Genomic DNA, 27,865 nt, shown 5'->3' with positions numbered 1-27,865 from the left:
TGGGAGATGTGATTACCAGAGCAAGTAAACTCACATGTGCTAGCCCTGCTCAAGCTAATAGCAGCGTGGCTGCAGTGGCCTGAGTATGTATCCAGGAAGTTGGGTGGCTTGCCAGAGCAGCTGCAGCCATGCTGCTATTTTTAGTACACTAGCTTGAACAGAACTAGCCCATGTATGTCTACCCAAGCTGGGAATCACACCATCCGGCTGGTGTGTAGACTTACCCTTTAAATAACCAAAGGGAACCTATGACACATCCAGTAGATTGCTATGCAAAGCTAGAACACCTTGAACTATTCACATCCAATTGCCATCCCATACAGACTTGTCTTACCTCCCGCCAAAGCCTCCACTTCCGGGATAGTTGGGTCTTCCGTACATGCCCTGCTGCATATAGGGTTGAGCAGAGCCTGCCTTGGCTGAAAACTGCTGCTGCTGCCCAGCAAACTGAGGGGAATTAATGCCAGGGTTGCTTGTAGTCATCCCAGAAGCCATGGGGTTTCCTGCTGGGTTCATAGGGTTATTGGCATTTGCCATTGGGTTTCCCAGCACCTGTGAGGAGAAATATTCAAAATAAGGAAAAAGCCCTTAAAGCTATGGCTGTAAACAATGTTAGTTTGCTACAGACATTAAAGTACAATCAACTAACTTATATACTTGCACTCAAATGAGTCCTGGGTTCATTATGCTGTATGCACCTAGGTATGTTAATTTCTTATGAGCTCTCCCTTGCCATTTTCTGATCCCTACCATAAGATTAGTCTCTCACTGAAGCTTCTGAAAAGTTATAATAAGGAACAGCAGACATCACATTTTTTTTATCATGTGGCGAATCCATCTGATTAAGTGAAGAAGCAAGAAACAACTGTGTTATTTGACAATTTGTTGGTCTGCAAGATGACAATTTGATTTAACCCCCCCCCCAACATAATGTCATTGATGTAGGACCTCAAAATGACGTACAAATACTCATTAAGCCTCACAACATTACTATAAAGACGTATCTCCATTTTACCGATGACCAAACCAAAGCTGTCTGCACTATGAGTTGTGGTGTGATTCTCTTGCCCATGTAATGTGTACTTGTGTTAAGTCTCTTTGAGCTATCATGAGTGCTGCTGTGGCTACAGTACTATTAACACTCGTGCTAGGTCGATGAGACTAACACAAGTATGCTCATACGAGATGGGGAATCACACCCATAGCCCATAGGGTAGACACAGCATAAGGCATAAAGCGGTTCAGTGACTTGACTAATGTTCTTGGATCCAGCTCCTTTTCAAGTAAAGGGAAGTCTTTCCACTGGCTTGAACATCAGTTGGATGGAGACTTGAGTCCTTCACATAGAGAACTGGTTGGGAATTTGCCATCTGAATGATTTTCCAACAGAAAATGGAGTTTTCACAAAACTGAAATTTTCTGTGGCAAAATTTCAATTTCTCTGAAAAATATCAATTTTCCACTGAAAAAAATTGAAATGATAGCTCCCCAGCTATCTGCGTGGAAAGTTCATGTCAATTTTGCCTTCAAGAGAAAGAAAAATGGACAAGAACATTGCAGTCAGGCAGCCAGACAAATGTAGCTGGGCTGGGGGAGAGGTGGAGAGCCAGGTGCTTGGCCTCTGGCATTTTGTTTGGAAGGTTCTGGTCAATTTCACTTTCTGCCTGCAGGGAAAAAGTGAAATTGACAAGAACTGTCCAGGCTGGCTGCCTGCAAGCTAAAAAATTCCATTTCAGTTCTCCTGAAACAGAATTTTGTGGAAGTCCCTTCCTGTAAAAAGTTTTGCATTTTGGACTTTTCATCACAATATGAGATGACATTTTGTTCAAAAATACAAAATTTTTCATGGGAACAAATTCCCATTTTCTGGACAGTTATACCCTGGCACTAACCACTTAGCTCTTGCCTCTGTCCCAATGCTTCAGAACATTGCACCAGGCTAAATGAGAAAAGTTTTCCATTAAGGACTCAAGAAAAATGCTGTGATAAACATGTTAGGTCTGATAATCACCCCTCTCCTGTATAGAAAGCAAGTGATGCTTGCAACTGCCACCAATATAATCTGACACTTCCACCCATGTGTTACCAACTCAAAATAAGTAAAACCCTAATATGTAGCCATTGTGCTGCCAGAAGAAGAAAATAAGCAGGGAAAAATACCGTTTTATGACAGTCCTTTCCCTACTTTTCTCTATTTTTTTTTTCATTTTACTGACAAACATTTAACCAAAATGCATAACTCAGGGTAGGGAGCATAAAATGAAGCTTACCTGGCTTTGGGAGGTATTAGTCACACCCCATACTGTAGTGACCACTGATAAAGAACCTGGTGGTTGGTTGGTGTTTTGCTGCCAAGGAACAGAGTCATAGGGGAAAGACCCATCACTGTAAAATACAAACACACCAGAGAGTCATGGTTTGGAACAGTTTAAATGAATGATGGTTGAGGAAGCGGGGATTGATCTCTTAACTGACAAAGGCAGATGGAGTAACCTTAACTCTTCTCCAACTCATCAGCTTTATAAGTATCTTAGTATGTTTAAGAAGTGGGCAGTTTCTGTTTGGTTACAAGCAGAGCAATCACCACAGCATCAAAGCAGAAGGGAAATTAAGTTAATTCATGACACATAAACCCATGTGGTAATGGATGAAATGAAGAGTTCACCCCTAAAACTCTGCCACCTGCTGAAGTAAAAATAAACTCTCGGCCACAGCTTTCAACAAGAACATTAAGCTATCTGGATATTCGGAGGCATTCATTTTGCAAAAGTCATCCATCTCAAGCTCTTCAACAATCATTGCTTCAGCTGTCTCATTCCAATTCAATTAGGTTTTGAGACTAGACTGCAGCCCCATTGTCTGCAGTTGGAACCAGCATGACCAGAAGAGCCTTTAAAGGAATAGCAGCCCAACAATAATTTTCAAAAAGTGAATTAAAATCCAGATGGCGTCCTACCGCACGATGGATGAGCTGTATGCCAAAAAGTATTAGCTAATCAGTATTCTAGAAAATCAGCTGCTGAAACTAAAAATGCATTCTTTCAGATAACTAAGTGGGGAAGAGCATTGGGTTTTTCCATAAACTAAACAGATAGAAGCCTGTCACATACAAGTCTTGGTGCATACAATACAGAGAAGGAATATGTATATGTATATATGCAATATAATTACTGAATACATCAAACTCAGTTAAATAACCAGAGGTAAAAATACAGTATTTTTTCCCACATATCTTATTTAACATTATTTGGTTCATGTGTTATTATTTATCACTTTTTAAAGTTGATTTTACGTTTATGATTTTTTCCAGGTATATACAAACTATTTAAGGAACACATATATAGTCCTTTTATTTTAAAGAGATACTGGCAAGCGGTTTAGGCCATGAATTCATTTTTAAACTAAATTACAAATCTGACCCTGCAAATGCTTATCTAGCTATCTAAGGAACTCATACAACTCCCATTATCATAGAATCTGAGTGCCTCAAAATCTTTATCCTGCAAGGCAGGGAAATACTCTTATCATTTTCCAGCTGAGACACAGAAGTGTCATGTGGGGCATCTGTGCTGAACAGGGAATTGAACACGGTATTCAGCTATCACTCTAACCACTGGACAATCTTTCCGTTCCCCTGGGCCACAGGACTACTCAAGTGTAAAAGTGAGCTAACATACATATAAATATAAAGATAAAGATATAAATATTTTCCTTTTCAAAACTTGGGGTCTGGGATGCCCTTGTGTTAAGTAGTGTGCATGCATGCTCCTTGCTCCCAAAGAGACTACAATCTATTAACAATAAAATTAATAATATAAATTAAAATTAAGTAATTAACATACATTTTAAAAAGGGGGAAAAATCTTTAAAACTGTGATTATCCAATGTTTTTAAAAAACTTTCTCCTGGCCAGTCTGGAAGTCCACCACCAAATCTACATTTTCTGTCTCATACAGTACATCACAATGTTGCCTCACTGCACAATGTTTCAGCATGATGCAATATTTCAAATACATGCAGCAGCAACATCTCTCTATCAACACTGCAAAAAGCATATACGGTCAGGGATGGGAGATCTTCAGGGTCTGGAATTAGGGGCTGATTTGGACTTCTGTCGTAATGCCTTCCACTTTTTTCCCCTCTACCCATGTGATATTTGCCACTTTTACTTCTTTCCTTACTCCTTTTGGTGGATGTCTGCACTGGCCTTCTGTAGTCATCCTAATATTTGAAGAGAAATCCTCCCCACAACATTGTTCTTGTTGAACAGCACAAGGGTAATTAAGTCTTTTCATTGCACCCTGGAGGGCAGTGAGTCAGCTGGAGTCCACTAAAAGAGTACTGACTAATTTAAAACAATGTTAATGAACCACCACATGCTAGGGGTCAGCACTGAGGCGGACCAAGCAGCAGAGGAAGCCATCAAATGAAAAAGAAGAGAAGGAGGGATATTACTTCTCAGGCTATGATGTAGTGATGCTGCAACCATTCAACACAGTGCAAAGAAGAAAGATATAAAAAAAGATTTCCTAGCTGCTAACGCATATTGAAGCCAATGATTAGTCAACGCTGATGTCAAAGAGGTAAGTGAGGCTTTAGGTCTAAATAACTTTTTTAAAATAGTTGGATTCAAAGAACAAACAGACAAACTAACACCATGAGTTGGTTTCAGATTTCCTTATCAGACCCTGATTCACTTCTCTTCTCGACTCCTCTTCCCGGTTGACCCAGGGTCGCAGGTTCCCATGATTCTTCACCATGCTTTCCAGTCCATGGCACAGGTTCATAGGTCTTGGAGTTCCAGTCCTTTTCTCTCGACAGTCTTTCCATCGAACCTTCGGTCTTCCATGTCCTTTCTTGCAGCCCTCTTCCTCCTATGTTTTCTTTGCTGGTCATTCTTCTCCCAATCTTATCACACCCAGCCCACCTCAGATGTGCGCTCTTGGCCTATCGCGTAGAGTCCCAAGTCCATCTATCCCCTAATTTCTCCCTGGCACATGCTCTACCCTCCACTTGCCTGCCATTCTCCTCAGTATATTATTTTCTACTACCTGTATCTTCTTTTCTTCCAACTCCATAAGGCCCACTGTTTCCAAACCATAGAGCAGGCAGGGACAAACACATGCAGGATATATCTTTTCTTTCAGTTTGTTACTTGCCAGTCCTGCAGTACTCCTACCACCTTTTTCACTGCTTCCCACGCACACTGGGTGCTTATTTTCAGTTTTCCAGATCTCCCTCTGATGGCACGAAGTGTACTTCCCAAGTACACTAATTCTTTCTTATGATTCAGCTTCTCTCCTGAAACTTCCATCAATAGCTCTTCTTCCACTTCTTCAGTTTTCTTTGTGTTTACCTTCAGAGTATGATCTTCAAACACAGATGCCCACTTTGATACCAATTTATCAATTCCTCTTTGCCGTCCGCAAAAAGGGTTAGATTGTCAACATGCATTAGTTTTTTCTGTCTCTCCACAGGCTCGGTTCTCCTACTAGTTGTCTCCATAACTAGGATGAAGTTAAGTGGACTCAGCACACTGCCATGTCTCAATCCCACCATCACCTCAAAATGCTTCAAAATTCCAAGTGCTATACACCACATTTCCTGACCCTCAATACAACTCCTTATTATCTCCACTTCTTGAAGTCCCCCTGCCATCCATCTCAATGCTCCAAATACCAACTACTGCAGAACCAAGGCATAGGCTTTCTCAAGATCAATAAATGCAACACAGCAATTACACCCTCCCTTTGTCATTCTTTCAAACTTCTGTCTCATTGCAAATATCCTTCCCTTCCAAAAAACATGTTGCTCCTCTCCTACATTTTCCTCCACCTTACCCCTCAAACTTGCCTCCAAAACTCTCTCAAAGAATTTGAGGGTTGACTTAACAAAGTGATGCCCCAATAGGCATTGGTATCATTTACATCACCCTTACTCTTCTAAAGAGCCACAATCAATCCTGTTCTCCAGTCTGGTATCCTTACTTGATCACAGTAAACACACAGTAATCTGTGAAAGCTCTTTACTGCAGTACTTCCAACTACCTTGCTCATATCAACAATTATGTCATCCTCACATCTGCTTTACCATTCTTCATCTTATTCAGTGCTGCTCTACTTCATGTACAGAGATTGATGTCTTTTGAAACATCCCCATAATTGCTGACAGTGTTTGTGCTCGCAAATCTTTCTTCTCATTTAACAACCTTTGAAAATATGTTTTCCATACCTCTATTAACTCTTTAGACTAAGTCACTGATTTCTTCATCTGTTGTGCTTCATTGTTTCTTTTTTGCCAACCCAAAACCCAACTTCCTGCCATCATCTTCCTCCAGCTTTCTGTACAAATTCCTCTTCAGTGTCCAATCATGCCTTAGCAACTTCCTTTTTTTCCTGTTTGAATTTTTGATTGTTTCATTATCAAAACCTGCTTCCTCAAACTTTTTGAATAATACTTTTATTCTTTTTAACTTCTCTGGTACATCACATTCTATCACCACCTTGTTCTCCAAAAGCATGCCATCTTTCTACTCATTCTGCCACATATTATCTCCATTCAAAATTCCTCTGTTCTTCCCCCACTTACTCACTGCCGTTGGCAATGCATGAAAGCCTTCACTGACTTTTTGGTAAAACTTTTCCTTTCTCCCCTCCCTTACATAGCCACCAATGCAATTTCTTCCTCAATTTCATCTTCTTTCCTCAGGTTGCAGTCGGATTCCAGCTATTAATAATGTATGTTGTTCTGCTACATATTTACTTTATATTTTTAACCATTTTCATATGTTCTCTTCTTATCAAAGTACAGTCTACACAGGCTTTACTTTTTCCACTGTAGCATGTTACCAGGCAGGATTCTCCTTTTTCAATCCATGTAGTCACCACTCAAAACCCATTAAACAAGCACCAGTCAATTCACCTCTCTCCTTCTGCATTTCTTTTACCAAAGCCAAATTTACCTGCTTCTCCTTCTACTGGGCTCCCCTCACCAAAATTACAGTTAAATCTTCACCGACCGCTAACAAATTATTACTCTCAACCACACCAGTCATCATGTCTGACATGGATTGTTAGTAAATTCGCTATGAGAAGTCACTGCATGAAAAATGAGGTTTACGTGGTGAATAGAAACTAGTGACTTGCAATGATTCACACATGATTTGTGGCATTTATTTGGAAATACTGTGCGTATGTGTAAATTAAGATTTATTTTTAAAAAAGATTTACATAACTGACACTAATTTGTTAGTTCGCTTGTTAATGCAAATGTGTGTGTGTATCGGACACTCCGTTTACACACCTCCACTTGCTGAGAGAAAAGCGATTCACATTGCTTTTTGTGCACGGGGAGGTTTGTTTAGACAATTACTTTATGTTCATAAACTATTTACCTTAATAAAAACAGTCAGTTTAAACATAGCAAATACATTAGCTACAGTATGTAAATGGGCAGCTTTGTTCATGAGGTAATAAACATATGATTTACATCATCAAGGATTTGCAAAAGGTAATCTAACAAAGAATAATAATGAAGATGTATGAAAGATTTTTTGTTAGGTATTTGTTTTAGCATAAAGGACAACTACTGATATACAGATGTAATACAAATCTCACAGCAAAGTTAAAGTGAAGGAAGGAGAAAGGACTAACAGAGTAGCTAACCTTTAAAATGTTTCCAGTCCATGCATATGCTGTGATGAACATACTTCTCATTACCTTTTTCCCATTTTATAGTTCTGGGGTTCCCCACAAAGTCCTAAAGACTGATGGACACACAACCCACATGTACTTTATAGCACTAGGCATTAGCTTTCCTGAAAAAATGTCACCACTTTTGCTTCAAAGTTAGGCTAAGGTTATGCATAAACCCAGCTATTTCATGCAATTAGGCTCCCAGCAATTTCTTTCCATTGTTTTCCCCCACGTCTGCTCTCTAGTTTTGGTGGAATCTGTCATTTGAGGTGTAGGTGCTCTCCTTGGCTTAACTACAGTATCTTTAAAACTGCTAATACATAAAAACAGTCCTCTAAGTATACTGCCTGCACCAGTGATCCTTGGAATGACAGTGATGTGGATAGACAACAGCCATCACAACACTCACTGTCATTTCTCCCATTTCCTTGTCTGTTAGTCACCTATGGACACCTACAGAAACACTTGGTTGCAGGCAGTGAAATTCCAGAGTTCAAAACTAGACCAACTGTCTTGGCTCCTTTTCACAATCATTTAAATGAAAGCAGTGTGCTCTAGTAGATAGTATGCTGGACTGGGACTCAGCAGATTTGGGTTCTATTCCTGGATTTGCTGTTTGACAGTGGGCAAGTCACTTTGCCTCTCTATGCTTTTGTTCTGCCTTTTGGCTGTCTTATAGTTAGATTATAGCTCCTTGGAGCAGAATCTGCCTCTTATTATGTGTATGTATAGTCGGTAGCACAATAATGACCTCAACCTTGGTTATGACCCCGGCATGCTATTACTGTAATACAAATTAAATAATAATTATTAATAATAAATATCCTCCCCCCAAAAACCCATAAAACAAAACAAAAAAACCCATTACACCTACAATGGATAAATACAAGAAGTCAAGAGTGAGAAAACTAAATAAACCCTCAAGCTTCTCTTGTACCAATCAAAGGATTTCTTATTATATGCCTATAAATTTAATAGCTTTTTGACTTTCTACTTTATTTTATTTAATGTTTATACGAGATTCTCTGTAACTGCTATATAAGTTAACTAATGACATATTGCCGGCAGTGAGCCCTCTTAGTTAAGTCACCATTGTAAACTTAGTGTCAACTTATTTCAACGGTTTCTTATTGTAGAAGATATGTTATATTACTAAACACACACACACACAGAATTCCAACATTCTTTAGATTTTTCAGTGTGCTCACCGCCTACTGTGGATGTTAGTGTCATTAGGCTTCTCTGCTTCGTTCCTTTTGCCAACATGAATAGAATCGTCTTTAATAAAAATGAAATTACAAAACTGGACAGAACTCCATTAATACCTTAGTTTTGATAACAGTAGAAGGCTTCAGAAAGGAACTCAGGTTGTATCTCACCACAGCTCTGAAACTGGAAGTTCCTGGTAACCTTTTTACTATATACTACAGCGAGGCAAAAATTTTCTTCAGAAATTATTTTTGGATGAAGAATGGCTTTTGTAGTGGTCAACACAGAAATTCCCATGGAAAATAGCTGATTGTGAGAAAATTTTGGGAACCCCAAACTTGAAAATCAAAGTGCTTCTGCTTTTGGCAATCAAAAGCAAAACATTCTCAGGTTTCAGTTTTTCAACAACCCCCTCCCCCCAAAAACTTCTGAAGAAACTTTTGACATTTTCCATTTTGTTGAAATTATTCACAGGAACAAAAACAAACTCCCAAGTAGCTGGAACATACACATGTGGTATGTATACAGTGCACCGTTCATTCAGCAGAATGTAGAGTACATACCTGCAGAGTCCCCCTAGCACAGGTGTAAACAGCACTGTAGCTGAAGGGGCATGGCTGAGGCAAGGAAAGACACACCTGAAGGGTGTGGGCATGTATGCAAGCACATATCATACATGCTCTCTACTCGCCCAAACCATGTCTTCCTGTCTCCTCTGTAGCAGTGTGGTGTCCTCCTGCCTCCCTCCTTCTGGACCCTTTCCCCGCTACAAGGAAAGACTCCCCCACTAGGGAAAGGATCTGGTTGGGGGAAGGCAATGGAGAAAGGCTTAGGCAGCTCCTTGCCCTGGAGCCTTTCCATGCTGCAGGAAGAGGCTCTGCCACAGCCTTTCCCCCCCACAAGGAAAGGCTCCAGCTGCGGGGAGCTGCTGAAGCTTTTCTCCATTGCCAGAGCCTTTCACTGACAGATGCAGCTACAAACTACAGTGTGGACACAGCCTGCTTTTCCCTGCAGTGTGTAGTTACACATATGCTGTATGCCACTGCCAGTTGGGTGCAGTGTAGATGTAGGCCCTCCAAAACCCCCACAGATGGAGTGTCCCAATTTGGAGCTTTTTTAGTTTAGATTCAACTTTTTTTTTTTTTTTTAAACAAAGCATTATTATTAACAACTTTTTATCAAAAGTTACATGTAGTGAAGTTGTCACATGTCCTTTTAGGCTATCTTTTATGTGGATTTTAAAAAACACTGCATACCATACATAAACACACAAATACATATTTACATATAAGCATATATAGTCTTAACTTTGAAGACCGATGCATTTGAAGCTTGCCACAATGAATGAGGAGAGTTGTAATCAGATGCCTTTCTGTACAGGGCTGGCCAGACTCTGAATATATTCAAGGTAGGGACCAGCATGCAAGCAGTGGCATGGGAATGGGCATGAGCATCACATACATTTGATTAATTCATTTTTTATTAACGATTTAGGGTTTAGCCTGGGTGGTCCAAGCCAACAGGGACATCTAAGGAGTCATTGTAAGGACAACAAATAATATCTCAATTTATGTAATATCCTCCAAAAAATGGTTTTACTTGTGTATATATATGATAGAGAGAGAAAGAAAAGAACCCAAGCATGATGGTGCTGTGGTGTAAAGATTTGTATTAGCATAAGTTTGGGGTGGCTACAATACTTTTGACTATTGAAGCGATAGTGAATTCTGCAGCTCTTCCTAAAATAAGAGTCAATATTTACTTAATATTGTCATTTGTATTGTGGTCGTTCTTAGTGGCCCTTATCATGAATTTAGACCTCAATGTGCATACAAACATATAACAAAGAGATGGTCTCTGCCCCAAGCACCATAAAAACTTTATCTCATGCCACAACACTGACTATTCTGAATATGCCACATGTTATAGAAAAGCTATTTTAGAAATGTTTCAAAAGGTTCTTATTAAGAATATTTTTCTTATAATCTCCACCAGACTTTCTTAGTAGCATGAGTATAAATGCACAAACCACAGAGGGCAAGACAAAATATAATTTTTTAAACTTCAAAAAATGACCCCAAGATGTTTTCTATACATAAAAACGTCTAGTCTGATATCTCTCAAATTTCTCAACAAGATGCATGTGTTGTGTCTCTCTTTGGAAGGCCCTGAATCTCCCATTTCCAATGGCATTAAAGCAGGCATTTCTAGCTCTGCCTGGTTGACAAAGATCTGCCTGAACCCCACTGTTCCAGGACTGAATGTTGCCTATATTGGGCCATGGACCAGTGTAAACTGGAAGGGAAGGGGGTTAGGAATTCCACTTTTGGGTGGAAAACAAGGAAGAGTTTTTCTGGCTGGTTGTTTGTGGGGGAAAAAGAGTAGCTGATCGAAACTGCTCTAGGCAGACCATTCGTCCGGTTTTAAGCGGGACAGGTCTGTTTTTAAATGGTTTGTCCCCTAGCCAGTTCTGAGACAAAACCAGATGTGGTTTTGTAAGGTATCACAGATGAGGGCTGCCAATTTCAAGAGTGTGCTGCTCTGCCCCCATTGTGACCTTGTATACATGATGTGTGCAAGGTCACACCGGTTGGGGCTTGGTGTGCTCTTCACAATCGTGTCCTCCATGCATGCAAGGTCATGCCAGTGTGGATGGACCCACCCATGCTGTTCCAGGAAGTACTGGAATGTCTGGTATTCTGGGAATGCAAGAGTGGCCACCCTAAAACTGCTCTGAGGTTTGGAATGTCACTCCCAATACAGATTAGTCAGTAGGCAGAAGGCAGGTGACATGTGCATGATAAATGCAGTTCATAACATGGCTCTGTAATTTAGCACATGGCTAACACCACCACGTGCACACAGATGTTCATTAGCCACCATCGCTACTGAACTTCAGCTATTCTTGGGGTGGAATCTGGTGGATGTTTAACACTGCAAAATTAAACCTGGAGGTCGGGGGAGGATAGCATCTCTGGATGCAGTGTGACTTGAACATTTTTTCTTTGAAATGTGCAATGGCCCGAGCCTGTGAGGCCTACACAGCTTATGTATCGCATTGGGTGGGAAAACCGCCTTCCATTTCACATTTGGCTTTCTACAGGGCAGACAGGGATACACTTACTCATGCTGAGTTGCATCTTATACCACAAGCAGTCTCATTGTGGTTACTTGCATAGTAAGACACTACTCAACTTGAGTTAGGGCATTGGGATCTGACTCTCTATATCTGAATATGAATCAGGCCCGAGTATTTCCCTTATAAATAAATTCACGTTTCTCAGCCTGAGTATAAACTACATACAGAGTCCTGTTATATTAAATATTCCACATGTCTAGACACATGTGCATGCAAACATACACAGCTATATGCAACTTATTTCTGGTTGTGTAGAACAAATGACATCAAAGCTATGCAGTTAAGAAACAAACACACTCCCTGCATCAAAAAGAAGCTGGATGGGGTTATCACCATATGACATTGTGGGACTACAGCATTCATTCTGATTAAAGAAGAAAGATTAAAGCATCACATCCAATTCTGTCTATTGTTATACAAGTAGACCATGCAATGTGCTATCACAGTCACAGATTACAGTTACAAATTCCACCACTAATGGCCCTGTTATTAATATGCCACCTGTTACCTTTTCTAAGATGTTGAAAAATATCTTAAGAACATTTTCAGCTTGACAAACGCAGTTTAATTTTTATTGCCTTTCATAGTACAGAGAGACCCATGTCTCATTTATCTCACATGTGACAGAATGCAAAACCAATTCCTCAGTTTCCCCCCCAGTCAGTTGCAAGGCATTCATTTTGCTCTGGTTTATCAATATACCTGGGATTCCATATCCGATTGCTCCTTTGCAATAAAAAAAAAAAAAAAAACCAACAACACACCCACCCAGTATTCTACCATTGCCTGTTGCCTTGGTAATCCAAATGCCTGGGTACTCGCTGATTATCGGAGAATGAGACTCGCATTGTTCACACCGCAGCGCGTCTGCTATGTTAATGTGAGATAATGGCAGCCAGAAGACTCCTTTTGTTCCCAGCTTTGCTGTTTATTCATAATGCCTGGAGGTCAGCGACTGCTACAACAACCCAGGAAGGAACCGCTGAAAGCGTGAGCAGATTCCACTTCTGCTTTTGCCTCTGAGACAGCGGGTGGGGGGGATGCACAGAAATAAGACTACTGGAAGATCTGCAGAGAGTCTGACTCACAGAGAAGGTGCAGCAGCAACCAGGAGGGTTTGATGGAATTGCATTTCTGAGATTACAGATGAAGCTAATTTACTCTCCCAAAAAAAGCAGAAAAATTGCTTTCTTTAAAAACAAAAAACCAAAACCCTACTGGAACTGATGAATTATTTGCGATGGAAAAGTCACAATGAGATTAGCTTGGTTTTGAATTTGAATTTTAGACGCGAGTTCGGGGACTGATCGATTTGCAGTTCAGATACCTGAACACGTCTGAATAGAAAGAAATTACTGAATGAGCAGCTTGTGCCTTTTGATCGGAACCACTGAATGATTTTTTTTTTTAATTTCAATTTCTAGGACAGAACAAATTGGTCCATGCCCAGTGGAAGAGACTGAGCTTTTAGAATGAAGCAAAGTAATTAAGTAAAACGTGTGGATGGATTTTCCTTTGTTTTACCCTGAGATGCAGTCTGTGGACTAAGTCCTTAGTAGTCTTGCAAAACAAACACAGCATAGTGCTTCCACAGTGATCAGGGATGTGTGTATGTTGTGTTAATACAGAGGTTCAGATTAGCCAGGGTGACTGTACTGGGGTGGTTCAAAGGCGGGTGAGGGGGAAGGGGGATGTGGGGGAAAGCCTTCCCTATGCAAATACAACTTCACTGTTCTGGTGTGACTAAACTTCATGGCATGTAAAGGACATGTCTGAGAAATGTTCACAGAAGTATTTAATACCTGTCAAAATTATTTGGAAAATGCTATTGCTTTGAAACAATGACAGTGGCAAACAAACTATCACATCATATCTCCTTTGATATGGTAAATGGTAAATAAGAGCATGAACAGGATTACTGCACCTTCCCTGAATTCTTTACTTAGCATGGTGGGATATGAGCAAATTGAAGCAGCTCCCTTGGCTAATGTGTTTTTCCTCACTCTTTTAACAGCCTCTTTATTTGAAGAAATAACCAATACCCATTAAAGGCATTGTCAGTATCTAATTAATTTCACAGATACATCTGTACAAGTTATTGATGTGCTCTGTCTATTGAACAGAGTCTTTGTTGTTATCACTAATGAAACACAGGCAGTGATTTTAGCTAGAGTTCCTACCCACTTTAATTTAGGGGAACCATTAGAAACACTATCCATCACTTCAATTATTAGTGACTACTTCCGTTTCTTCCCACTCTGAAATTTACTGAAACTTGAGACCCAAGTGTATGAGAATTTTTTTTTTTAAATTTTTGAACAGAGTCATAGATCAGGAATTTACTCCTTTTATAATTTCCACTTCAACTGAGGTAACTTATTAGCTAGGGTCATTGAGGAGATTCATATTTTCATCGAAGGGAATTAATTACAGGTATTTTTTTTAAAGAGAAGGTATCAGGATAAAAATCATTAAAATTCTCATAGGTGTTACTACTAACATTAGAGCAGGGGGGTCTCAAACTGGGGGTTGGGACCACTCAGGGGGTCATGAGGTTATTACATGGGGGGGGTGTCACGAGCTGTCAGCCCCCACCCCAGACCCCGCTTTGCCCCCAGCATTTATAATGGTGTTAAATATATTAAAAAGAGTTGTTAATTTATAAGGGGGGGGGTCACACTCAGAGGATTACTATGTGAAAGGGGTGACCAGTACAAAAATTTGAGAACCACTTCATTAGAGTATTAACGAAGAATTCTAAGAAACAAATGTACTTTCTACTATTTATACTTTTTTAAAAATTTTATTTTTTAATTAATTAATTAATTATTTTTACTTTTTGCACTTCACTTAGATTTGAAAATGAAGCTAGATTGGAAAATTCACTTTCCATTCAGAGTCCTGTCACTTCTGGGTTTTCAAGCAAGAATGTGATGCTAATCAAGTGTCTGGGTTTCCATCACTTCAGAAAGATCTTTAAATAACTATCAAAGCAACAACCATTTCTATCAGTAACACCTCATTTAGAGAGCAGCATGTTGAGCAAAGGGAAGGCTGCACAGAACATTTTGGGAAATCATTTCCTAACAATCACATCACAACCTCTTCTGTACAAAGTTTTCAGGCACGAGTGGCCACTTTTACCACAGTTTTAAGCAAACGAACACTAGGCACCGCAATGCTTTCCTAAAGTCTTACTACTCAATCAAGGATTTATCATACAGAACCCAACAGATTTTGGACTCTGAACTTTTCTTTAATCTATTTCCTTCTGATGGTGCATTCCACCACCTCCCCACATGATAACAACCCCCAACCCCCACCCCCGCTCTTGCAGAATCAGGAGTAGCATAGGTTGCCTTACTGGACATATTCCTTTAAATTAAGCATTCACCATCTGTTAGTCCTGTTCACATTTTCCTCACAAAAAGATGGAAATGCTTTGAAAGCCTGCAGATGTTTTCTCTTAGCAATGCCGCATTTGTGTAGATTTTCCCCATGTTTCAAGCCCAAGCTAGGTGTGGAAAGTACCCAAACTCTTAGAACAGAGGTTTACATAATATAGAAAGGTTTGTTTTCACCAAAAAATGGCCTCTGTTCCACTGCTTCTACTTTTAAAATTACTGGACTTGGAAAGTGATTAAAGCAGCTATCTTCATTGTTAGTCAAAACTGCCAGAGATAGTGATGGAGGCAGGCTCTCCAGTTGCTTCAGAAATGACTCCATCAATACTCTGGAACTTGATGACATCTGAACTTAACAAACTATGCACAGGGCAGGACCCTAAGTGCACACAAAAAATTTAGCTGCAGAATTATCTCCAACAAGCCACAAACACCTCCTTACAAAATACTTCCATTACTGGCTACATTTAAAATGGAAAAAACCACCACCACGCTACCTACCTTAAAACTATTTTGAACAATATCGCAAGTGCTATTTTGGAGCCATGGCTTAGACAAAAAATAATAATGATAATTAAGAAATAAAGTGCCTAAAACCTAACTGAATTACTGGTTAATTTGAATGTCAGTTTAATTTTATCACAACCTCCAGAACCAAATCATTTGTATTAAAAAATAGCTGTATCCCTTTATTTCAATCAATTTTGATTGCTCTAAGCAGGCATTATTATAATTCAATCCCTGGCTATAAGAAAGCTGCCATTTAATTAATATGGAAGGCCAAAATTCAAAATGAGACAGAAGATAAAAAGAACCAAAGGAAGACTCATGGTAACATATGAGACTACAGCAGCCAGCTGTGTGTTTTCAGACATTGTTATTGACAGTGTAATCATAGATATGCACTGTACAATCTGTAATATGCACCCTGGCACTTGTACAGAGTCAAACTCATCACAAGCAGCAGTAACATGTAGTCCCACACACTTCGAAGAAAGCTGTGCCCATTTAAAGCTGGGCTTAATAAGGTCCGTGTAGAACAAGGTAAACCACTTAATTCAATAAATGCGGTAAGTATAGACTTGATCAAAATAAGAGGAAGATACTGTAATAATAATAATTTGTATTTACACAGCACCATTCCCCCAGGATCTTTAAGTACTCTACAAATATTAATTAAAACTCAACTACCTTGTGTGATAAGTATGTGTTGTTATACATGTTAGCACAGATTGGGAAACTATAGTGTATGTCACTTGCCCACAGTCACACAGTACGAAATTTACCCTATGCTGAGGGCCAACCCCAGGATTATGTGCTAAATTCCACTTAAACTCTCACAGGAGGGCTAATTTGGGACTTAAGTGATATGGACAGGTCTCATGTTGGTGCTCTGCTCAGGGGTGGATTTTCATTAACCATTAATAGTGTTGGGAACAAAATTCATGTGTTTATTATCCAGTTTTGCACTAACTACTGCACCACATTGTGTTTACTGAAATATCAAATGAGTTATTTAAGAGCCAACAGATATCTCAATCCTGCATAAAACACAGATGACAATTCCTGCCACAAGGAACTTACAATCTAACCACATTTCCATGTTAAACCAAAAGCATGTCTTTTTTCAAACTGAAGTCTTTATTTTATTGAACTGTTTGGCTTGTATGCAACAGACTTAGCAAATAATCGCCTCTAATCTTTAAAAGACAACATTCTGTATTTATGAAAAACCCAAGCATAGAGGGATTTTCGGGTTTTGTGTGCTCAGAACCACACAACCAGAAGCCAATGCTAAAACCATCCAAATATATACCTTTTAACACAAGAAACTTTCAGCCTTGCTTTCTCCTTCCCTTTGCCCTGTGTTTGACCTGAAATATTACTGCCAGAGCCCTCTTGGACTAGTCATTTCAACTCTTCACCAACCCAGCTTAAGCTTTCAAAAAACAGTAGGACTATACACTAGGAATCGGACAAACCTGGAATCTTGCCCCTGAGTTCCTTTGACATTCATGTGCATGTATAAGTCACTGATAATTCAGATGAAAATTATCTTGAATGTTTTGATTCAACATCTTAACAGATAAAAACACAAGATAGGGTATTAGTTGGCATATGCTACAGACCATAAAATCACACTAGGGAACAGGATGATTGCTTCCTTATGCATCTATAAGGTACAGGGCAAAAAAAAAGCTGTATGATAATGGGGGATTTAAATTTGAGTGACATAGGCTGGAGGTCTCATGATGCCAGTATTAAAACATCCTTGGAATTCCTAAACATTATAGATGACAATCTCCTAACTCAAAAGTGTTGCAGCCAACATGGAAGAATTCTTTATTAGAGCTTGTCTAAAAGAGGAACAGATCACACAACGAAAAAATAATGGTAGCTTAGGTACAATAGATCATGACTTGATCATATTTATAATAAGCAAGCAGAATAAATTCCAGACCAGTATATACTTGGTGCTTTAACAGGGCTAATTTCCCAAAGCTGAAAACAACTGATCCAGATCAGCTGGAAGGAAGAATTTAATAAAAAAAAATGTGAATGATCATTGGGAATCGTTTAAAAAAGCTTTATTATATCTCCAAAACCCCAAAATCCCAGAAGAAGGCTGTACTAGTTAAAAAACCAACCTGGTTTAGAGGGGAAGCAAAGGCAAATTTAAGCAATAAAATATATTACAAATGGAAGAATGGGGAAGTTGATAGCACTGAATATAAATCAGAAGTTAGGAACTGTAGAAAATTGATAAGGGAAGCCAAGGGACACAAGGAGAAATCTATGACCAGCATAGTTAAGGAATGAGAAGGAGTTTTAAAAACATATTAGGAACAAAAAGAACCGTGACAATGGTATTAGTCGATTAGTAGACGTAAGTGGTAGAATTATCAATAATAATGCAGAAAAGGCTAAGTGTTCAATAAATATTTTTGTCATGTATTTGGGGAAAAACATTATATAGTCTCATCATATAGTGATGACACTCTTTCTATGCCACTAGTATCTCTGGAGTTTGTTAAACAGAAGCTATTAAAGTTAGACTTTTTTAAATCAGTAGGTGAATATGACTGGCATTCAAGAGTTTTACAAGAAGAGCTCGCTGGACCATTAAGGTTAATTTTCAATAAGTCTTGGAGCACTGGGAAAGTTCCAGAAGACTGGAAGAAAACTAATGTTGTAGACATTTTTTTAAAGGGTAAATGGAATGACCTGTTTATAGGCCTGTCAATCTGACATCAAGCCCAGGCAAGATAAAGGAGCGGCTGATATGGGACTCTATTAATAAAGAATTAAAGGAGGGGAACATAATTAATTCAAATCAACATGGGTTTATGGAAAACAGATCCTGTCAGACTAACTTGATATTTTTTAATGAGATCACAAGTTTGATTGATAAAGATGATAGTGTTGACGTAATAGAGTTAGACTTCTGTAAAGTATTTGGACTTGGTACCATGCATTTTGATTAAAAAACTATGGCACACATTAAATGGATTAAAAACTGGATAACTGATAGGTCTCCAAATATAATTGTAAATGGGGAATAGTCATTGAACAGCTGTGTTTTCAGTGGGGTCCTGGATGGGACTGGTTCTTGGCTCTACACTGTAACATTTGTATCAATGACCTGGAAGAAAACATAAAATCACCACAGATAAAGTTTGTAGATGACACAAAATTTGGAGGAATGGTAAATAATGAAGAGGACAGGTCAAACCGATATGGATCGCATGGTAAACTGGGCTCAGACAAACATTATGTGCTTTAATATGGCTAAATGTAAATGTGTACAACTAGGAACAAAGAATGAAGGCCATACTTACATGATGGGGGACTCTATCCTGGGAAACAGTGACTCTGAAAAAGATTTGGGGATTGTGGTGGATAGCCAGCTACCAGTGTGATGCTGTGGCCAAAAGGGCTACTGTGATCCTGAGATGCATAAAAAGGGGAATCTCGAGTAGGAGTAGAGAAGTTATTTTACCTCTGTGTTTGATACTGTGCTACTGCTGCTGGAATACTGTGTCCAGTTCTGATACCCAAAATTCAAGAAGGATGTGGATAAATTGGAAAGGGTTCAGAGAAGAGCCGTGAGAATGATTAAAAGATTAGAAAACATACCTAATAGTGATAGAATCAGGGAGCTCAATCAATTTAGTTTAATGACAAGAAGGTTAAAGGATGACTTGGTTACAGTCTGTGAGTATCTACATGGGAAACAAATATTTAATAATGGGCTCTTCAATCTAGCAGAGAAAGGTATCACACAATCCAATGAATGGAAGGTAAAGCTAGACAAATTCAGACTGGAAATAAGATGTAAATTTTTAACACAGAGGGTAATCAAACAAAGGGACAATTTACCAAGGGTCGTGGTGTATTCTCCACCACTGATGATTTTTAAATCAAGATTGAATGTTTTTCTAAAAGAATTAGGAATTATTTGGGGAAGTTCTATGGGCTGTGTTAGACAGGACTAGATGATTGTAATGGTCCCTTCTGGCCTTGGGATCTATGAATCTGTATATGTAAGGTGCTTCAGATAGGAATCCTTGGAACCAGACTCTCATGGATATAGCCCATTTTCCAGTTGAAAGAACATAGGAACTGCCATATTAAATCTTGTCTGTCTGAGACCTGTATCAAATATTAGACAGTGGCCATCCCAAGATGCTAAAGAAGAAGGTTCAAGAAGGTCCATAATGAATAATTTGTGATAACCTACCTATAGAAAACGTTTCTTCTTGATCAGAAACAATTTAGTGGTTGGTTTATGCCCTGAAGCATGAAGATTAGCATTCCTTTTTAAATCCTAAATAATGTAACTGTGGGTGCTCTCATTATGCAAGTAAATATCTAATACTTTTATGAACCTTATGAAGCACTTGGATTCACTAATTTCTTGTGGCATTAAGTCCCAAAGCTTGAACAAGCATTATTCTGGTTTGGATGCAGACAAAATCTCATAAAAATGGCTTGTGAGATTTTGGCACCGAGTCAAGTTTTTTCAACCTTAGCATCTATGTAACCTCAAATCCAAACCAGAACCTAATCTGGATTCAAAAACTGCCTCCTCAACCCAGTTTGACTTTGTATCCGTGAGGGAGGACTTCATGGTTGCCGTTGGTCCTCTTTTTAAAAAGGCCAAAAAAACCCCAACCCCCAAAAACCCCCAAACCAAAAAACAACCCAGTAAATCCCCACTCTATACTTAATTTCTGTTTTATGAGTTCACTGAAGAACAATCATGGAAATGTACAATCTCAGCAAGGACTCCGAGGCAGTTGCAAATCAGCTATATCTGTCCTGCCATCTGATATAAAATTTACAGTGGTCAGATTAGGGTCCAATTTAGAGCTGAAACGAATGCACATTCTGAAGTGATGATACAAATACCCAACGGGCCTCAGAGACTGCTGCGTGCCATTTTGTTAAATTGCACTAGTACGAGAAGATATGCCACAGAAGTGTTGTTTCCAGAGAGACATCACAGCATTGGACTACTCTGATTTGGGATTTACTTCATAGTACCAGCCAAATTAAAGCTTTTTTTTTTCAAGGTTGTATTCCAGGAGAAAGAGAGAGAAATGTGGGGTTCAACTGAAATTGGATATGCCCACTTGTGAACATAACTGGAGGGTATGCGTTAGCCCAGGCAGTGACCTATTATGGGTACATGGAATACCCAAAGACTACAATTGATTTTATAAACATTAGATGTATCAGTATGGGCTAGGGATTTTATTCTAGCCCCATGGAGGAGTTACAGGACTTTCCTAGGGGAACAAAAAATCACTGCCGGGGGGGGGGGGGGGAATACAAATTCCTAGGACAGTAACCTCAACCCCTGGGGGCAACTGCATATACTAGTGTAATCTGGTTTAAAAGACCTGACACACAAAGAAAGGAGAACGGTGTAAAGTCACCAGCCTGACATAGAGAGGGTGGTCACTCTCACCCAATATAAGAACGGACATGCTGAGACCAACAGGGACAGACCCTGTGGAAGGGGTCTGAAGGACTCTGAACCCTGCCAGGGTCTCCAGGTGGGAGAGGGATGTCTGCCTGGTAAGCTGTTTACGGGTTTTAAGATAAGTTTTCTCTGTAATGCTTATGTTAGGAACAAATAATAGTTGCTTTATAAAGCACCGGATAACCCTGGTCATTGCCTCTGAGAGAACAGGACGGGAGATGCTGAACTGAAGTCAGACTTGCTAAGGTGTTCACTGTGAATTGCAGAAGGAATTATAGACTAACTCCGTGGTCTACAGGGAGAGTGTTGCAGGACTTTGCCTGAGAAAGGTGACAGCTAGAGGCCTAAGACTTAAGTGGGATGCCCTCAGAGAGGCCACAAAGGGGTCAGAGGTGCAACTCAGGAACTGTGACACAAGTCAGTCAGGTATTTCAAGACCTAACAATCTTAGAATCTAAATCTAGGCTTTGACAGGATATATTATTTACACTGATACATAATGGACTGGTTCACTAGACAACAGCCATAAAAGATTATTGTTGATTGCCTTTGCTATCTCTCTTAGCTACTCATATGGTCTCCATTACTGTACTATTTGAGATCGTCACAAGATTTAATGTATTTATCCTCACAACACTCTTGGGAGGTAGGGCAGTGCTATTATCTTCATTTTACAGATGGGGAACTGAGTCACAGAAAAAAGAAGCGACTTGCCCAAGGTCACACAACAAGTCTGTTGTGGAACAGGGAATTGAACTCAGGTGTCCCAAGTCCCATACCAGTGCCCGAAACACTGGACCATTCTGTCTTTCCCTAGCTCTACAAACTAGCCCCTCTGGGTCCCAATAAGAGTGTGTTACTATGCAGACTCCCCATCTGATTTCATCTTGGATGATGAAAAGAGGACAGTAGTTTATTTAAAGTCCAAACAGCAGCACATCAACTATTATTTTTAGAATCAAAGGGGTTTTCTAGTAAGAAATTTGTTTTCATCAAACTAATGTAATTAAGTATTTGATCCAGATCATTTCATAAACTAAATTAGAAAAGAAGCAGTTGAGCCACAGATATCACTAAAATCAGTTATATTAGAATAAGGGGTATTACTTTTAGTAAATGATGTGTAGCTTCCATATTTTTTCCATTAATGAAACAGAAATATACCAAGACAAAAACAAAAGAAAAACACAGAAACCCAAACCTCAAAATACAGAGCCAAACACACTGGCATAAAGTGGAGTCAATTCCAGGTACTCTCGCAAAACAGATCATAGTCTGACCCAAAGTTCAGAATGTATTGTTTAGGTCTTACCACGGTGTAAGGACATGAAGAATTTAAATGGCAATTTGACTTAGCGTACAGTGTTATAATGGTTTAATAATAAAAGTTTCCTACATTTTGGTTATAAACAGATCAGCTGTAGAAATTATTTTTGGTTTGTGATGTTAAAAATAAATAAAAACAGAAACATAAGGGATGCAGTTCCAATGTCTGATGTAGCCTACACAAATTCTCCCAATCTCTCATTGACCTGAAGTAATGCCACTGCTCTTCCCCCAGCTAGCTGGGAACTAGAGGTTTCAAATCCTGCATGCTTTAGTCTCTTCTCAGACAATCCTTGGGGCTCACTTTTCCATTCAAATGTGATAACTGTTTTATGAATTTCTCCTGACTGATGACATTAGAGTGCAGTGAAGGTTCTCATTTCCCTGATTAACCCCATAAATATTACCATCTTGATGCAACATCCAATCTACTCTAATCTATACAGATATTTCTAATGTAACCATCACCATGGAACCTAAAAGAAAAAAACCTTCAATAAAATGTTTGCAGGCCAGAGAAAATGCAGTGTTCTTTAAATATTCCATGGGAAAAAATCTGATGAGTGATGCACAGCAGTGTTGTTTTAATTAATGTCAGTACAGTTTGCCTCCTTAGGGTGGGGCTTAAGGCTTGATGTCTCAGGGGGCCAATTACACACTGCTTTGCTAAACCTGAACTCAAGTTGGGAAATAGAAAAGTCACATCACCACGTACTGGGTAGTTAGCAATACTGAAAATTTAGCTTAGAAAATTTAGTATGTGCTGGTATCTCTAGTTCCAATCGGTGAATGAACCAATCTAGCTATTCTTCGTTACAGAATCATAAAAGTGGAGGACTGGAATGGACCTCAATAGGTGATCTAGTCCAGCCCCCAGCACTCAAGGCAGGACTATGTAACAACTAGACCATTCTCAAGAGGTGTTTGTCTAATCTGTTCTTAAAAACCCCCAATGATGGAGATTCCACAATCTGCGAGGAAATTTTTTCCTGTGCTTAGCTACCGTGATAAAAATTTAAACCCATTGCTTTTTGTCCTATCCTCAGACGTTAAGGAGAACAACTTTCTACCCTCCTCCTTGTGGCAACCTTTTATGTATTTGAAAACTGTTACGTCCTCCCTCAGTCTTCTCTTCTCCAGACTAAACAAACCCAAGTTTTTCAATCTTCCCTCATAGGTTATGTTTTCTAGACCTTTAATCATTGTTGTTGCTCTCTTCTGGACTTTCTCCAATTTGTCCACATCTTTCCTGAAATGTGGCCCAGAACTGGACACAATACTCCAGTTGAGGCCTTTTCAGTGCGGAATAGAGCTGAATTACTTCTCGTGTCTTGCTTACAACACTCCTGCTGATAAATCACAGTATGATTGTTGCCTTTTTTGCAACAGAGTTAAACTGCTGACTCATATTTAGCTTGTGATCCACTATAACTCCCAGATCCCTTTCCACAGTACTCCCTCCTGGGCAGTCATTTCCCATTTTGTATGTGTGCAATTGATTGTTCCTTCTTAAGTGTAGCACTTTGCATATGTCCTGATTGAAGTTAATCCTATTTACTTCAGACCATTTCTTCAATTTGTCCCGATCATTTTGAATTTTAATCCTATTCTCGAAACTACTTGCAACCTCTCCCAGCTTGGTATCATCCACAAACTTTGTAAGTGTACTTTCTCTGCTATTATCAAAGTCATTTATGAAGTTATTGAACAGAACTGGACCCAGGACTGATCCCTGCGGGAACTCACTCAATATGCCCTTCCAGGTTGACCGTGAACCACTGATAACTACTCTCTGGGAATGGTTTTACAACCAGTTAGGCACCCACCTTATAGTAGCTCCATCTAGGTTGCATTTTCCTAGTTTGTTTATGAGAAGGTCATGCAAGACAGTATCAAAAGCTTTATGAAAGTCAAGATATACCACATCTACCGCTTTCCCCCATCCACAAAGCTTGTTACCCTGTCAAAGAAAGCTGTTAGCTTGGTTTGACATGATTTGTTCTTGACAAATCCATGTTGACTGCTACTTAACATCTTGCTTGCTTGCTTATTTGCTCCATTATCTTTCCGGGGACTGAAGGTAAGCTGACCGGTCTGTAATTCCCTGGGTTGTCCTTATTCCTCTTTATATAGATTGGCACTATATTTTCCCTCTTACAGTCCCCTGGAATCTCTCCACCCTTCCAAGAATTTTCAAAGATAATTGCTAATGGCTCAGATATCTCCCGAGTCAGCTCCCTGAGTATTCTAGGATTTTATCAGGCCCTAGCAACTCAAAGACAGCTAACTTGTCTAAATAATTTTTAGCTTCTTCTTTCCTTGTTTTAGACTCAGATGTGACTTCATTTTCCCTAGTGTTCACTATGTTAGACGTCTGATCTCTACTAACCTCTTTGGTTAAAACTGAAACAAGAACAGCATTTAGCACTTCCGCAATTTCCATATTTTATATTATTGTCTTTCCCCGCTCATTGAGTAATGGGCCTACCTTGTCCTTGGTCTTCCTCCTGCTTCTAACGTATTTGTAGAATGTTTTCTTACCCTTTGTTACCCTTTATGTCTCTAGCTAGTTTAATCTCATTTGGTGCCTTGCCCTTTCTAATTTTATCCCTGCATGCTTTTGTTCTTTGTAATCTGACCTAGTTTCCACTTTTTGTAGAACTCTTCTTTGAGTTTCAAATAATTGAAGCTCTCCTGGTTAAGCCATACTTCCTATTTTTCCTATGCAGTGGGATAGTGTGCTTTTGTGTCCTTAATAATATCTCTTTGAAAAACTGCCAACTCTCTCAAACTGTTTTTCCGCTTCGACTTGCTTCCCATGGGATCTTTCCTACCAACTCCCTGAATTTGGCCAAGTCTGCCTTCTTGAAATCCATTATCTTTATTCTGCTATTTTCCCTCCTACCAGTTGTTAGAATCATGAACTCTACCATCTCATTATCACTTTCACGCAAGCTGCCTTCCACTTGCAAATTCTCAACTAGTTCCTCCCAATTTGTCATGGCAATAAGCATTTCAGTTAAAAGATTTCTCACTGTCATGAATTTGTATATGCATCTACTCTCGTAATAGCAGGCTTGTGTAACTCACCTATGAGAGAGCGTGGGTTTCATGGAGCTCATAGAGTTCATGGGGGGTTGCATGGGTAGCTTCCCGGGAGGATCGTTTTGCCGGCTTTTCTGGTGACGAAGCAGCAAGAGCCGTCCCAACTCCTCACACCACGACGAAAGCAGCGCTGTGCAAACAGAACAAAATGAAGGTGTACAACTCAATGAAGAGTATAGCTGTGTTGAGATAAAGGATATTTTAACCACATTAGTCACTAACTGAATGGACACACCCCAGTTCCGAAAACTTTCCCCATGAGCCACTACCATCATATGAAGTATATGTTGTTACACTAAAAGGGGGAAAACTATGGGAAGAAACAGGGACGAGATCATTGGTAGATAAGAAGAGAGGGGAGCAAGAGAAATCAAGATTTCTTTCTAGTCTCCCACATCCCCTTCCATCGCTAATGTTAATAGGCAGCAGATGATAGTTTTAGTTCTGCTAGTTATTCTAGTTTGGATTTAGTTTATTAGAGATACTCGTCACAATCAGCATTTCTTAATTTAGCCAGTCTTATATATGATTTATTGTGATGGCTGTTCTTTGCCTTCTTGCATAACTAAAATAGTATCATTCCATACAATTGACAATATTGCAATTCCTTTGTATTAAATTTTATTGCAGAAGACACAGATTACAAAAGAAAAATCAGGTGTTGGATTTAATTTGCAACTTTATATTACCTACCCCAACTGTGAATGAGCTTACAAAACAGAACGGCCAAGATATTCAAACTTTGGTGCTTAAAGTTAGACACCTGGATCCATATTTGGGGCCTAATTCAGCAAAACACCTAAACATATGCCAAACTTTAAGTACGTAAATATTCCTTTGGTCAATGGGACTACTCATATATTCACACATCAGCACATGCTTACACACTTGGATGAATTGGGGCCTTAGGCACCTAAATAAGTGGCCTGATTTTCAGAGGCACTAAACATCTGCAACTGCCACAGAAATAATGGGACAGGTCATTTAAAAGGGACCTCACCTTCTTCCATTATACACTCAAAAGTGGTGTAATTGATAATTATCGGAACCATTTCAAAGGATGTAATTGGAAAGTTACACTGTGAAAAGTGTAAGATTACCAGATTTTGACAGGAACACAGAAAAATATGTCTCTATATAAAAACACTAGAAATGAAAAAAAAAAATCAACTGGCCATACCAGAGAAATATTTAATAAAAGCAATACTATTAAAGAAAAGTAAACACACATCAGGGTATTGAGGATGTAGTAATTTCTTTGTATTTACCACATGCAAGGTCGATAATGGTACTTCGGGAGGTGCTTTAGAGTCCTTCTGTGACAAGAAGGGGATACTGCTTCTTTATATAACTAAATATGGTTTCTCTGAAATTGTTAGCATCACATCTAGCCTATAGAAAGCATTCTCACTGAGCTCCGTGCCAAAATGTTCTAGCAATGAGTGTCATTCTAAGCTGCTTCTCTATTAGCCAAGGAATCTGTCAACAAGCATTTGATCAAATTATACTCACCTTTTATCCCTAGCATGTTATTACTTATGTGCCAGTGACAAAGGGTCTTCCCCTCACCCCTTTTTCATGCTGCCTGCAGATAAAAATCACTGCCTAACATAGTTTCCTCATGCACACTATGGCTACTTGAGTTCTGAGAAAAATGAACAAAGCGTTCTGCCGAGCTGTAAATGCAGCCATGTCAGAATAACAGCGGATGCTGAGCACTTCCACAGCTGATTGTAATTACTATGGTGTCGAATGGAAACCGTCCATCTTAAATGTGGCTTTGATGTGAGGAGGAAGCTGTTCCTAGTGCACACACATAAGCGCTTGACAAATAAAGATAAAAAGCAGCCGCCTAATGGATTTGAGGACATGAATCTGCAAACAAAAGCCAGTACCTGCTTTGAAAAAAACAGAGTTAACTCCTGGCCAAATAATTTGCAATGGAAATGAGATAACATCGCATTGAGTAGGGAGGGAAGGTAAGATATTAATGAGTTAT

General features: G+C 39.3%; 1 protein-coding gene across 1 annotated transcript in view; it reads right to left on the bottom strand.

The window, feature by feature from the left end:
* Nucleotides 1-27,865, bottom strand: part of ZMIZ1 (zinc finger MIZ-type containing 1) — a 472,315-nt gene that overhangs the window by 37,297 nt on the left and 407,153 nt on the right. Inside the window, 3 exon segments of the mRNA XM_073353233.2 lie at nucleotides 335-552; nucleotides 2,271-2,385; nucleotides 25,852-25,996. Coding sequence (XP_073209334.1) covers nucleotides 335-552; nucleotides 2,271-2,385; nucleotides 25,852-25,996 — 478 coding nt within the window.

This window comes from Lepidochelys kempii, chromosome 7 (assembly GCF_965140285.1).
Source record: "Lepidochelys kempii isolate rLepKem1 chromosome 7, rLepKem1.hap1, whole genome shotgun sequence".
NCBI lineage: Eukaryota > Metazoa > Chordata > Testudines > Cheloniidae > Lepidochelys > Lepidochelys kempii.
Note: the sequence above shows the minus strand (reverse complement) of the source record. Positions and strands in the feature narration are given on the sequence as shown.